General features: G+C 34.5%; 1 protein-coding gene across 11 annotated transcripts in view; it reads right to left on the bottom strand.

Moving 5' to 3' along the window:
• NIPBL (NIPBL cohesin loading factor) overlaps nucleotides 1-16,304 on the bottom strand; it is a 237,367-nt gene that overhangs the window by 94,109 nt on the left and 126,954 nt on the right. For all 11 annotated transcript variants that reach the window (XM_064271355.1, XM_003407996.4, XM_064271348.1 and 8 more), the window contains one exon: nucleotides 11,720-13,345. In XM_064271355.1, coding sequence (XP_064127425.1) covers nucleotides 11,720-13,345 — 1,626 coding nt within the window. The remainder of the gene's footprint in view (nucleotides 1-11,719; nucleotides 13,346-16,304) is intronic.

Genomic DNA, 16,304 nt, shown 5'->3' with positions numbered 1-16,304 from the left:
CAAGCCGTATAAGCTTATTTTTAAACACACTCTGGATCTCATTTTAAAGGTTTTTAATTAAATTTGAGCATTTCTAATTAACTGTTGTTTTTTGATGGACAGACTATGTCTTCTAGTATATATGTTCCACTTTCCATATGATCTATAATATTAAGTATGCTGTTGTTGTTGGGTGCTGTTGAGTCGGTTCCAATTCATAGTGACCCTATAGGACAGAGGAGAACTGCCCCATAGGGTTTCTAAGGAGCGGCTGGTAGATTTGAACTAACCTTTTGGTTAGCAGCCAAGTTCTTAACCACTAGTAGTATGCATATGTAGACATGGTCAGTAAATGTTTTCGGATTGCCTAACTCTGTGGGGTTCACAATTTATGTTCACCTACAAATGTACCTCCTGTATAGTTCCTGATGACATTTTCTAAAAAGTTCAAGATGGATGTTCTTTTCTTTTAGTACATGAAACATTATAATCTTTTTGGGTCTATAAATATGGATAACCCAAAGCATCTGACCTTTAATTCATCATGAGATTTTTTTTAAAAAGCAGATGTATCTAACTAGATAACATTCCGATTAAACTCACATTCACAAAAACATACTGACTTGACACACTCCAGAATTAAAATTACACTGCAGGTACATGTACAACAGATAATCAAGGGTTAAAGTACGTACGGGAACTTTACTCTCTCTACAAGGGATTATTCTTAGGGGAAAGACTCTACTCTCTTCTCATTCTTAAAAACAAAAAACAAACAAACAAAAAACCCACAATAGCAAAACACAGAAATTAAAACCTGAGTCTTGTTTCCAAGAAAGCAGGTATCAAAATTTATTCATTGTATTGTTCTCTCTTATTCCCTAATGACTATTAACATGAATACTATCAGATAAGAGTTTTAGTATTCTCTAGATCATTTTAGGAGTCCTGGGTGGTTCAAATTTTTAAGCACTTGACTACTGGCTGAAAAGGTGGTGGTTTGAACCCACACAGGGGTGACTAGGAAGACAGGCCTGGCAGTCTGCTTCTGAAAGGTCACAGCCTTGAAAACCCTATGGAGCAGTTCTACTCTGCACACATGGGGTCACCGTGAGTCAGAACTGACTCAACGGCAACTAACAATGACAACAGATCATTTTAACCTCTGTACAGCTTGGAAAGGTAAAGCAACATAATTAATCCAAAGACCAAGTGTTTCATTTATAAAAATGATCCAATTAAAAAATATATATACATATATATACGTAGCAATGGTTAAAGACTCTCAATCTACTGTTCTCCAAAAGTAAACCTTGTTTCATTTTGAATGTAAATGTATATTCCACAGGCTTATGTATTTTCTAAATTAACCATATCTTTTTTTCCTTTTTATGAAACACTTTATAAAGTGACTCAGCCAGGTCCCCTGATTACCAAGGGGAAGAAATAAAATGCTTGATTTTCCTATACTCACACTCAGGACCTTTAATACATTATCAAGGATCCAAACAAATGACTCAAAAAGTTTCAAAAGAAATGAATACATATAGGTAGATGTGTATGCAGATATGTGTATAGGAAGGCACATGTGAGTATATGGGTGTGCATGTACAGGTGTATATACATATTTGTGTGTGCTGCATATACATTCATATAATAAAACACATAGGGGCTCAACTGTGGATACTTCCTATACATAACTAAACACTTCGTGGTTTTGGTTTACTGGGTTTGAAGGCTCAGGGGACAACTCGGTCAACTAGCATAAGATAGTTCATAAAGATACTTGTTCTGTATCCTAGTTTGGTGAGTAGCGAGAGTCTGGGGTCTTAAAACCTTACGAGTGGTCATCTAAGATACAACTACTGGTCTCTACTCATCTGAAGCAAAAGAGAAAGAAGGAAATCAAAGACTCAAAGAAACTAATAGCTCATACGAACCACGGCCTCATCTATCCTGAGACCAGAAGAACTAAATGGTACCTGGCTACCACTAACAACCACTCTGGCCAGGGACACAACAGGTGGTTCTGGATAGAATGGGAGAAAACTGTAGAACAAACCTCAAATTCCTAAAAATGCGACCTTCTGGATGGATAGATACTACTGGATCTCCTAAGACTATTGTCCTAAGATACCCTTTAAACTTGGACCGTAACCCACTCCCAGAGGTTACCTTTCAGCCAAATAATAGATTGGCTCATAAACAATATCACCCATTTGAGTACTGTGTTCCTTTAAATAGTCATCTGCATAAAACTAAGCAGTCAATATTTACCCTAAAGCAAAGATGAGAAGGTAAGGGGAATGACAAAGCTAGATTAATGGAAACGGAACAACCAGAAGAGAAATTACGAAAATGCTGACAATTGTGAAAAATGTAACCAATGTCACTGAATAATAGGTATGTATAGAAATTGTTAAATGGGAACCTAATTTGCTGTGTAAACTTTCAGCAAAACTAAAAAACAAAAACAAAAAAAGAACACACAGTGAACATTTCAAATTATCCCTATGACATACTTGGTTCATTCTTTCCCCTGAATCTTGAGTGCAAACATAATGTCTCACTATTTCTTAATACATTGATGATTTTAGGGATTATTTTTGTTTACTGGGCTATGTGTTCTTAAAAATTTCAGATTGCCAGTGCTTTATGGTTCTTTCTCACTTCATTTCTTCTCTCTCAACTACTTTATTCTTTAAATTAGGTGTCTTAATTATCATAAAATTTTCAGTTACTGCTGTGAGGGGTAATACTATGCTGGCAGAATTTTGTGAGCTGTACGTAGATGTACCCTCCAGAATGCCTCTACATTCTGGCTCTAAAAAGGCTAAGTATATTCACTCTCCTAGACATGCTAAATTTTAGCAGTCTTGGACTTCTAATTTAAATCACTCATACTAGCATATTTACCAGATTGTTGAAACCAGAAGTCATCAAGGGATTTAAAGTCCCAAAGTCACTAATTTGATAACTAAAAATATGTTCGAATTTTTTTTAAACAAGAGAAGAATCCTGAGATCAAAATCAACCACCTCAATTAATGAATCTTGGGACTTAAGTTTCAGTCTAGGAAAACAAGTCATGTTTTTTTCAGAAACAAAACCAAGAACCTCACATAAACCTCCAAATTTCACAAATTATTTTTAAAAAAAAGCATCTTGATCAGGCATAATGTAGTTGAGTGTTAATTTTTCCACTAACCTATCTATGTAACAGAGGAGCAGCATCAAATGCACCTTTAACTTCAATTATAGGTAACTGGGTACACAAAGAAAAAAAAAAAAATCAATAGTACAGGTTGTCAATTTACCACACTTGCCACCCTACGTGAATTAAAACTGTTTGAAAATACATATTTTTTGGTACATGTTTCCTTAAAACAATCCAACTACTTTATTTGAAGCCACTAATTTCACCCAAGGAGTATGAGCTGCTGAGGACACTGCCCTGAAAAATGCTACCATTTGAAAGACAGAAGCAAAAGGAGATAACCTGGAGGGAAGATGAGAAAAAAAAACATGGGGTTAAACCATGAGACCGGACTACTGAACGTGCCCTCCACAGAGACCCCAAAGGTGGCTAACCTGATGGCAGGAATAGACATAGGGAGGAAACTGTGCACCAAAGACCAAAATTTTCAGTGAACGCGGGGACACAGAAAACCCGTAGATAACTTTTAGGGCCACAAAATCTTGGCTCCGGAGGAAGAGCTTAGACGTATGTTTGGGCAACTGTTTGGAAAGAGCAACTGAAAGCTAGGAGAAAGGAGATAGCACTTTTTTGGCACTGAGGCTTGCAGAGTGAGGAAAAGTGACTGGAATGAAACTGGGACAGCTTCTACACTAGATGCTGAAGAGTCCTCAGAGAAACAAGAAGGGGGATCTGTTTACAATTAAGAGGGATGAAGTTTTAAGGGAGGACAGGATCAACTGGACTATGTCATCTGGAAGAAAGAGTAGGAAATAAATAATTGGGGGGGTGTCTTATTTTTATGTAAGGCTCACAATAAATGGAAGTGATGCATGATGTGATAATATGGTATAAAGTTGCCATAATTTTGATAAAGAGGCAGAGATCCCAGGGCCTGGCTGGAAGACTAATAATGCTTATTCAAGATTACCTTAAAAAGAAAGGGGGGAGGCGGGGAGATGAGCAAAAAGTTGTTTGTGACTGTGGGAGGGGTAGCTTATGGTTGCTACCTCTCTCAAAACAGGAAAGGCAATTCAGATTGAAATGTTGGTTTAGATTAATCCAACCCAAAATGTGGTCTCAGCCCATTGTTTGTTAATAAGCTACAGGTTCAGTGAACGATAAAATCATTTGAGCAATATACTCAAAATTAATCAAACGGGTTTTCCTCACAAACTGATATAATATCAGGTACCTTGTGCCAGAGAGCTTAATTAACATATGCCTGTAATTCTGATACAAAAGTCAGTAACATTCCATTTTTGGAGCCTTTTTCCAGTAAAACCCTGGATTATTCAAATATTCTTTTAGTTATTTTTGATGTACATCTTTCTAAAAAGCACTGTACCGTTTCTTTTTTTGAATGAGGTAACTGTGACACGTGATCATTATTGAAAGGATCAAGTTTTGTACTATACTGTATATAGCAATGCTTTTAGGGGTTATTGCTATGTATAAAGCTGTCTGACGCCTTATTAAATGATTCAGGCTTCGCTTCTGAGTTCCCAAACTCTGCTAACAGTACAGAAAATATAACACATAGCAAACACTGTTTAAACCCTTTAACCCATTTATACTATTCATGGAAATTTATCCCAAGGAAATTTATTCAATAAAACAAAAAAGCTCCAAGTATAGAGCTGCTTAGACCAGTTTATAGTAACATCAAAACGTTCAATAAGGGAACACGAGGAGTAGATCACATTAAAGAATAATTATGAGAAGTATTGGTACAGAGATGGTAAAACAAAAACAAAACAGAATGCAAAAGGATAGGTATACCATACTGCATCTAAGTAAAAGGTACTGTAACACGAGTAAAAGGCAATGAACATAAACATAATACTAATTTGGAGGAAATGAGTATTCCCCCAAAAATACAAGTTATATTTTAGGCAAACAGAAGAAAAGGTACATGATTATTTGTGAAGGAATTAGGAGATGTTTCATGAAGATGGTAGATTTTCACATGCTGAATTTGTACTATTTAAGTATTTTAATCAACCTGATCAAGTAATAAATTATATTAGAGCTATTTAATTGACTACTATTACATTAGGTTGAATGTGTAGAGAATTTTAGCAACATTTCCTACGGTATTGTATTTTAGAAAGACATTTTCTAACAATGCTTGATGCTAGGAATGGCATCTTTCTTAATTAATTTCTTACAGCCCAATGGCTAACTGCCAGTGTTTAATTCTGACCAACCTAGTCTCAGCTTACTTCTTACCCATTATACTCTAAACACTGTCCAAATATTTAAGTTCCCTAAACTTGCCATGCTTCTTGTTCTCACTCCTCTACTAAGAATACACCTGATGCCCTATTCCTATGTACTTACCTAGTACCCTCTTTCTTAAGAACAGTACACTGTCACTGACCCTTTAGTTATCCATATCCTCTACTGGATCATAAGCTTAACAAGGTCATATATTATTGTCCTTGCACAACAGTTTAGCAACAGTGTTTGGGATGCTGAAGATGGCCATAAATATTTGTTGAATGTTTAGTAGAATGACTAGAATGAAATTTCTGGTCCTCTAAGAAGCTTTTCCACTGAGAATTCTTTTTCAAATTCTGAAGGCAGTTCTTAGTTGTTCTATACTGATAATTATAGAGAAGTATACCCATAATGTGACAAGATTTCATAATTTAACAGTGTGATGAATTAAAAATATATTTCAGGTAACTTAAATAAGTCTGCATACACACACATACAAATACATACAAACACCCACTACATCAAAGTAAGTACTCACTAATATTAATACTATATAAATATTATGCTTGGCTAACTTGATACTATATACTTGGTTAACTTCATACTGTTGTTTTTAGTTGCTGTCCAGTTGATACTGACTCAGAGTGAACTCATGTGCACAGAGTAGAACTGCTCCATTGTTTTCAAGACTGTGACCTTTTGGAAGCAGATCGTCAGGCCTGTCTTCTGAGGAGCCTCTGGATGGATCTGAAACTCCGAACTTTCAGTTAGTAGTCAAGCACTTAACCATTTGTGCTGCCTAGGGACTCCTAACTTCATACTGCATTTACAAATATTAGATAAGAACCAGAAAAATGAATCAAAACTCTATTTAGATTTATCTTTGTATATACACATATACACACTCAAATGGCAATGGGAGATGCAAATTTTAGGTCTCATTTGCTACAGAACAATCTGGTTATCACATTTACCTATAAAAAATTTTTTTTCTTTTTAAAGTAATATTTTATTGTGTTTTTGGTGAAGGTTTGCAAAGCAGTTTAGGTTCCCATTCAACAATTTCTACCCAAATTGTTCAGTGACATTGGTTACATTCTTCACAATCCATAAACATTCCCATTATTTCTGTTGTGGTCACCTATATAAAGTTTTAACTTTATTATCTGTATCAAGGTTCAGCCAACTACAGCACATGGTGCCAATGTGGCCCACCACCTGTTCTGCATATAAAGTTTATTGGAACACAGCCCTATAAATTTGTTAATATACATATTGTCTACAGCTGCTTTTACATTACAGCGTTAGAGCTGAGTGCCTGCAAAGCCTAAAATAAGTACTACCTGGTCCTTTAAAGAAAAATTTTGCTGACTCCTGACCTATATATCATGTCATACTTTATCAAAGTGGCACCAAGTGCCCCTCACCCTCTAGTTATATTCTGTACAGTTTAGGTCATTGCAAAGTGGTTCATGTAATAAAGATAAAATACCAAGGAGTTGGTTTGTAACAACTCAAATAATGTTATTACAAATGAAGCAGACAGAAGAAAAGTTTTTAAGAAAAATCTTAAGTCCAGTTCTAAGCACTGCAGTTTTGATAATTTCTTACACTACGAAGATTTCATCAGTGTGTGGTTGTCGAATTACTATGAGAATGAACTATTTAAAAAATGCTTTCCAGGCAGCTTAATTATACACATGATAACTTACTACTGAACACAGAAAGTAGGGAAGAGGGATCAAATGATCCTGTCCTTGATATGTATACACAGTGAGAAAAATAAATGATGATGGCAATACCTTCACATATATACTGGATATAATGTATATACATATGAAAGTATCTTCACAAATTACTTTCCTCATTAGATAAATTCAATTAAAAACTGAATGACCCTGCATTTCTTTACATGAAAAACCACATAGATTTTTATCTCTTACTATAATAACAGCACCCATTTGGTTCTCATAACTGCATAAAGTAGGAAAGAGTTTCTCTTCATCTTAAGAGGAAATGAACCAAGGCTTTGAAAAGTTTACACTTTTTAAGGTTCTGATTCCAGTACTCTTTCTACTATAATTATATACAGTGGGTTTACAGAATTTCAAAAGTCATGAAGTTTTTTTTTAGAATAAGACAGAATTCAGTATGTTAGAGTAATGACTATTTCTATTTTTAGCAGATAGGACCACCCTATGGAAGCTATGTCCTTGACTGGCTTCCAATACAGAATGGAAAGGACAGGGAAGGCCTCTAGGAATGTTTAATAAATTTAATTTTTATGAAAAAGCTTCTACTTAAGGCATCTTTTTAAATCAATAATATCATTTGCTAAGCAAAATCTGGATAAAAAATTCTATAAATGAGAATTACGACAAGAAGTTTTCAAAATATTGCTCTCCAGTTCAGCAATGGCTCAGGACATATTATGCCAACCTTGATAACAGTCTCAAAACATTTCCTAAAGATATCACTGGCTCTAAAGTCTTTAGAGAAACTGAAGATTTGAGTTCTTTTGGAAGGGACTTTATGAAAACTATTCAAATGAGCCAACATACACTTCAAGGGCAGCATCATTATGTATTACTGAATATTACAGATATGCCCACTTAAAAAAAAATACACTGAGAATTCCTTACTTTAAGAATTCATAAACTATGCCAAAAATTCACTTCCGGAAACAGTCCTTTCTCCCAAACTTACAGTAGATGAGGGTCCAATGCATAATCCAATTAGGCTGTTCAGTGCTACACAAATGGCAACTAGCTAGTGGTCAGCATTTACTAGTTTAACAACTACAGCAGATAACTGAGGTGAAATAACTGCCCCTAGTAATGACTTCAATCATCAGTTAATCAAATGAACAACTGATGTTGAATGTTAGAACTGCCAGGTAAGTACGCATTCCTAAAGGCCACTTTCAGTAATTGTTTTACTGTGTGTAGGCATGATTGCAAATAACAAATGGTATGGAATGTTTTTTCAAAGCAATGAGTGTAAATGATGAAAAATGAAACACTAGCTGGAAGGATGTAGGGGGGAGGGAAGATAAGAAAAAAAATTTCCTTGGTTGTAAAGCTATTTTGAGACAAAAATCAAATGGTTAATGTTATGATTACTGATATCAAGCTGTTAACAGCACATGATCCCGTGAGTCTTAAGGATCTTGTAGCTTTACTATTTTAATTTGGAGACAGACTGTACATTAGAGTACATGTGGTAATATTCCAAGTAAAAGTATTTTAACAATAAAGATTATTTTTGGCATTTAATATAATGACTGAAGCATATTTTAATAGAAGATATTTAAAAAATTTTAAAGGTTTTACAAAGGTCTCACCCTCGCCCACCCCCGGGGCAAGGAAGAAAACAAGGTGACGGGAAAAAGCTTGGGAAGCTGATAGAAGCAGAATGAGAACAGAACTGATATCGAGCCAATCTTTAAACAGCTATCCTGCAAAATAAGGGTAAAGGGGAAATTCGGGATGAATATGAGTAGGTCTCCTTTGGATCTTAACAAAAACTAAGTAGTTGTCATGGTGAAGGAAGTTATTAAAAGTTTAGGGAACAGCAAGTTAAAAAATTAAGTAGCTCTTGAGCTAGGGTATATTGGTGGTAACACAAAAGACGAGTGCACAATTTTAATCTGCACACAAAAACCTTTCTGAACATGGTGGAATATAGTTTCCATTCATTCGGTAGGTATTTAATATGTTCTTTTTGTGTGCTAGGCATTGTGCTAAACATGAGGTTTATAAATACATATCCCTATCATGAACTGTGGCCCTGGGAATCAACCACAAGAGTATTCCAGCAATAGTCAGTCTAGTTGCCTTATTTAGAAAAACATCACCATATTTGATTTTCTGTAAAGAAAATTCAAGTAATGTGTACTATGAAGTGTCAGCAATCCACGACTTCGTTTTATATACATGTAATAAATTAAAACTCATTACATAACTGCTATTGCTATAGCAGAAGTTTAAAATAAAACCAAAACTGGTACTTTATGAAAATAATAATAGATATGGGACCTAAGATACAAATAAAGCCAAAAGATACCAAGGGATGCTGAAGTGAATCTAAGCACTGAAATAGTATTTTTTTCATGAAAAGATCTAATTTTTATTATAATTGCATACATATTAATATATGTGTGTACACACAAACATGCATGTGCGCGCGCGCACACACACACACATCATTCTAGTAGGCAGGCATCCAGACACCCTACTTACATATGACCTCTGAAACATATATATTTGTGTTATAAGTACATTTATGAGAAACATGGATTGGCACTAAAAAGACATTCACAGGTAATAGAATTACATGGGAAAAAATCCATGGAAATAATGGATTAATTAGTAATATAGGAGTGATATTCACTTCTTGATGTTATTTAAGCAGTTATAAAAGGCTTTGTTAGAACAGAACTTAAAAAGCGAAGCAAGCATAGGCTGACAGAGCAGGGAAAAGGAAGATGGTCTAGAACAAGGGAACAAGAGGGTACCACTTTCCATCTGACTCTTCTAAAATTATATAACTATACTCTTTAGTTTATAAATATAAGTCACTCCCAAACTTTCCCTGAAAAATTTTAAAGAAAATGTTTATCTGAAAAAAAGTAATTCTGGTGCTAGCCCCAACATTCTACAATTTCTTTTATATAAAATTATTCTGAAAAGACATATTCAAGTTAAATAATGAAGGCTTAGTTATTAAGACTGAAGCCTTATTGTTTTGTAGGGCTGAATGCCATACTTTTAAATCTGAAAGTTTCACTAAAGAGTACAAAGTTTATTGATTGAGAAAGCAATTTTTTTTATTTTTGAATTTTTAAGAGACAAAATCAAACAGTGAAAATGTGACCGTTTGACAAACACTTAGTAAGAATAAAAATGGATTAGTTGTTACAAGTCACTCATTTGAATAGAGTTCTTAATAATACTGTGTTTTCAAAAGCTTTTTTCGATAGACAAGCTATAACAGCATTTTACAAAAATAAAGCAAAATAATAACCATTATACCTGTTGTATCTCCTAACACACCGAAGTGCTATACAACAGAACTTTTCTGTGGTGAAGCAAATGTTCTCTGTCTGTGTTGTCCAATATGGTAGCTATTAGTCATATGGGGCTATTGAGGAAATAAAATTTAATTTTATCTAATTTTATTTCAATTTTAAAAAGCCCAAAGAGGCTAGTGGCTACTGTACTTCTAGAGTTTCATATACTTGTTTATAAGTAAGTACAAATTTAAGTTCTTAATAAACCTCTTTGACAGAATGAAAACTAAAAATTAAATAAACTTTCAGCTCTACTGCCTTCAAAACTACATCTCAACTTATTTATACTGCATGGCTAAATAGGTGCTGCCACACATCATTATAACAAAATATATCTATTTCAAATATCTAGTATATAGAGGAACATTTAGTATATAGAGGAATACAAAAATATATTTCTGCACAAGCTGCCATTATATTTTTAGTACACAAGACTTTAATTTTTCTCCTGGAAATAATCTTACTCAAGTACTCAGAGAATTAATTCGGCAACCATACAAAAATAACCCACACCCTTAAAACACACACACACACACACACACACACACACCCCAAACTATGATTTAAACCCAACCTAAGAGGTAAATAGCATTTGCTATTACGTTTCCACAGAAAGGGCAAATGTATATAGGGAAAATACTTTTAACTAACCACCTTCTTCCCAAAAAAAAGAAAAAAGGCAGAATAACATTTTACATAACATTATAAACTATACAAATCGAAACTATTAATCGATACTTAACTCAGAAATTGGACCTTAAGAAAACAATATTATGAGACACTTAATACTCTTCAACGAATTCATAACACTGATTCTTGTATGCCATAGAGCTTTACTGAGATGTTGGAAATTGAAATCCCATCAAGATAATTTACCACACCTTTCTGTAAAATGGAGTACCTCTACAATCAAAATAATTTTTTAGAGTTGTCAAATGTATTTATTCTAACACATCATTCACTTATCAACAATTTTCAGAAATATCTGAAATAACCAGCAAAAAAACTAATTTCTGTGTAACCAAATAGCAGTAAAAATCATGACTACCATGAGTAGTTCAAGTAGGAGTGGGAGAAAAAGAACTTTTATTGCTAACTTTTCATTTAAACTCCTGTAAACAATTCTTTCATTTTATATAGATGTTGTATTTTCATGTAGTACTTTCTAATTTTTATATATTTCCATTATTTTTATTCTTAATAACCTTAAAATTTAAAACTTATTAGAAGACAAATCAGAAGTATTCTTACCTTTATTTGACTTTGATGGTTTACTCTTGATAGGTTTAAGGGAACTTCTTGATTTATCCTCTCTATCCTTAATAAGTTTCTGAACATCATCCAAAGACAGTTTTTGTAGGACAACTACAGGCTTAGCTCCTTTATTTAGATCTTCAACTAATCCCATTTTTTCCACTTTGTCTTTCTGCTCTCCTTTCATTTCCATTTTCTTTGACTCCTGAGTAATATTGCCATCTTTATCCCTCTTGATTTTTGGAATGACAAAATTTTTTAATGCACCAGACCTGCCCCCCAACAAATAACTTGGGAATTCTGCTTTATTATCAGGGTGTGCTTTATTACTCTCTACTTTACTCTTGTTACCCTCTGTCCTTTTGTCATCTTTACTGTTTGGTGACTTAAAACCAGATTTATCAGGTCTTGATTTATTAGAGTCTCCTTGTTTAACACGAGGACTGTCAGGTCTTGATTTTTGTTCCCCAGAAGATGGTCTTTCCCTTGAGTCCCCTGATTCATGCCTGTGTTTTCTTTCTATTTTATCAGTTTTTGAACCATCAGATTTAATGCCATGCTCATTTCTACTAGAGGATCTCAATGTTTCTGGTCTTCGAACCCTTGACTGATCCCCTCGATGCCGCTCTGATTCACCCCTGACATCTGATTTTTGTTTACTATCATGGTCACGTCTTAGTGACTCAGAAACAGATCGCCCATCAGGTCTCTGCTTTAAGGCTTCAGCACGTTCTGATTTTAACCGAGGTGAATCAGATTTAATATCCTGTTTATGTTTAGACACTTCAGGTTTTTTCTCCGCTGATGGCTTTCCAGAATCTTTCCTACTTTCATGCCTATGTTTTGGTGTTTCAGGCCGGCCTTCATTTTTTTGCTTTGGAGTTTCAGGTCGGCCCTCACCTTTCTGCTTTGGAGTTTCAGGCCGTCCATCACCCTTCTGTTTTGGGGTTTCAGGTCGCCCATCACTCTTTTGCTTCGGAGTTTCAGGCCGGCTTTCACCCTTCTGCTTTGGGGTTTCAGGTCTTGACTTTGTTGTTTCTGACCTGCCATTATTTTGTTTGTTGTCATTTAGTTTTGAGTCAGATAGTCTATTTTCATTCTGCTTAGGCTCGGCTATGGTGCTCTCATTGTGTTTAGGCTCGGTCATTCTGCTCTCATTCTGTTTAGGTTCTTCTGTTTGGGTCTCAATTTTAGCTTCTAACTTATTTTCACTTGATTTTGTCTCCACCAATCTGTTTTCATTTGATTTAGATTCTGCCAATCTACTTTCATTTTGTTTTATTTCACTCTTTGAAAGTTCAGGATCAGACTTTTTTTTAGGTGCGTCAGTATGATTTTCTGGTGTAGATTTAAGACTTCCAACAATATCTTCCTGAAGAACAGAAACAGGTGCATCGTTACATTGTTTGATTTCTTCAGGCTTTTTTACGGTGTCTGAATCCTGAGTTAGAGAAGCCTGAGAGTCCACTCTTCCTGCCTGATGAAGATCAATGCTAACCATTAATGCTGGCCTTGACCCATTTCCCGTAGAACCCGTCTCCTGAGAAGCTGGTCTATTACCTCCTGTAGCACCCCCAGCCTCCTGTGGGTAAGAATCTTGTTTTCTTTTTTTCAAAGGCTTATCTGAAATTTAAAGATAAATATTCAATATCAGTAATAGACATACATTCTTTCTGTTTTTTTAAAATGAAGTGAATGCAACTTTAAATATGCATATATAACGTAATAGGTATGAATGATATAAAACTTTTAAACCTAAATATGAGGAAATATTCATGCTTGCTGGATCTCAATAAATATTACCAACTCTAGTAAAAAGAATTTAACAACGTACCTCTTGAGCCTATAAATAAGCTCAAAATATAAAATTAACAGAATTTAAAATATATCAAATACAAACATATGTCCATATATGTTAAGGACAAACCAGTTTCTCTATATAAGGATAAGGCAACCAGTTATAAATCATGTATTCTTATTTAAGATAATGAATTTTAAACCGTTAACCAAAAACTATAAGGAGTCCTAAATCTGCCAACATAGCAAATAGGAAACATAAGCTTATACTATATGTAAGATAGGTATGAAAAAGAATGAAAGCAGAAAAAAAAACAGAAATGCCACTGAAAAAAAGGTAAATGAGGAATGTAAGGGAAAACAAAGAATTTAATAATTTATCATTAACCTTTGATCCAGGACCCAAATTCTTTGGAATGCCAACAGCACAAATGGAGTTTAAAAGCTAACACAAAATGTTAGATAGAAGTAAATTTAAAATAATGAAGCGACATAAGTCATATGTATAAATGAGAGGCACATTAAGGACTTTTTGGAGAGAGCCTGTTCAATGCTTCTGTTCTTCAACACAAAGGTCTAGGCGTCTATATACTGGCCTCAGAAAGAAATAATTTATAGTATCCTGAAATTTTAAACACATACACCCATCAGTCCACTACCACAATAAAATATCAAAGTATTTTAACAGCTTATGTATTTCTGTATCTGATTCCACTTTTGACTCAAGAGGCTGGTATGTCATTTTCTATGAATTGAATCTTTAGTTAGTTCTTGGGTATAGTTACATGATAGAACTTCAAGGCTTTGTTTACTTTTATTTACTTGCTGAATTACCTGGCTGTTTTCCAAGTCACTTTTAGTAACTTTAACAAGAGATTTGATAATATTTATTAGCATGATATAGTATCCTTCAAGGAAAACAATATCACAAGGTTAAAAAACTGAAAACTGTTAAACAAAACAGCCCCCATGGTTAGGGAACTAAGTTCTAGTTTTGTTTTTTTTTAATGGTAATGAGCTTCTGTTATACAACAAGGTGCCATTATTTTGTTCTCAAAGTGAGAAGTAGTAGTTCATGCTAGCTTAAAATCTAATCAGATGTTAAAGCTATCTGCTAGTTATTTTTCACAGTACCAAGTCATTCTGCTTCTTCAGTTACCTAGAAGTTAAATTTATCATCAAACATGCTCCATTTGCAAAAAAAACATAGTGGTAATGATAATAGTATATCATCATTAGACTCAAATCAGACCATTTCTACCAGTTAAAACTAGGCTAGTAAGAACTTATCTGAAGCTTTCTGCATCAATACCTAGTAAAATGCACTGAGAATAATAAATACTAAATTTGTGTTTATAGAATCCTCTTTTTAAATGATCCACCATATAAAACTCATCATATAAAATAATCTTTACACTCAAAACATCTTGCTATAGGGCACACCAGAGTAATTACTACCTCATAGATCGAATGCTTCATCACCTTATACTTATCCCTTAAGCCTTTCTGACAAGAATCAAAATAGTATAAAATTTCCATATTTTCAATGAAATATGCTTGTATGAAAGTCATTAAAACCATAAACGCAGCATATTAAGATGTAGAAGGGCATAGGTCTCAGGCATCTGAAGATTTCTCTTAAATCTGCGCTCATTCTTTTAATATATGCAATGCCTTCCAGAAAAACATTTAAAATACCTTATAAGTCTGATTTCTACAGAATTACAAAATATTTAAATTTACAGATCATTAACCACATTTCAATTTACCTCTCATCATTTAAACAGATGTTCAGCCAACAATTTAATTTCAAAAAATTTTATCATGCTCAATTTGGTTATCTTAAATTATGGATGCCATGATTTTCACAATAAAGAAAATCTATGAAAGCACCTGCACATAAGTAACATACTAAGATTGGGAAAGATCTTTTAATTTTTCTACTATACATAAAATACTGCCAAAAACAATGTTTTAATCTTTCAACTCCTGAAAAGTACTTCCGTAAAACCTGGACAAATTTCATCACTACTGCAGGGGTTCTTGGATATGTTAAGAGCACACTCTGATTTAGTTTCAGCACGATCTTACTCTGAATCTCTACAGGTCTCTTTTGTCTACCCAGTCGATCTTACTCTGAATCTCTACAGGTCTCTTTCGTCTACCCAGTCGATCTTACTCTGAATCTATACAGGTCTCTTTCGTCTACCCAGTCGATCTTACTCTGAGTCTATACAGGTCTCTTTCGTCTACCCAGTCGATCTTACTCTGAATCTGTACAGGTCTCTTTCGTCTACCCAGTCGATCTTACTCTGAATCTATACAGGTCTCTTTCGTCTACCCAGTCGATCTTACTCTGAGTCTATACAGGTCTCTTTCGTCTACCCAGTCGATCTTACTCTGAGTCTATACAGGTCTCTTTCGTCTACCCAGTCGATCTTACTCTGAATCTATACAGGTCTCTTTCGTCTACCCAGTCGATCTTACTCTGAATCTATACAGGTCTCTTTTGTCTACCCAGTCGATCTTACTCTGAGTCTATACAGGTCTCTTTTGTCTACCCAGTCGATCTTACTCTGAGTCTATACAGGTCTCTTTTGTCTACCCAGTCGATCTTACTCTGAATCTATACAGGTCTCTTTTGTCTACCCAGTCGATCTTACTCTGAATCTCTACAGGTCTCTTTTGTCTACCCAGTCGATCTTACTCTGAATCTCTACAGGTCTCTTTTGTCTACCCAGTCGATCTTACTCTGAATCTCTACAGGTCTCTTTTGTCTACCCAG

This window comes from Loxodonta africana, chromosome 2 (assembly GCF_030014295.1).
Source record: "Loxodonta africana isolate mLoxAfr1 chromosome 2, mLoxAfr1.hap2, whole genome shotgun sequence".
NCBI classification, from domain to species: domain Eukaryota; kingdom Metazoa; phylum Chordata; class Mammalia; order Proboscidea; family Elephantidae; genus Loxodonta; species Loxodonta africana.
This window is presented reverse-complemented; position numbering and strand designations above follow the sequence as displayed.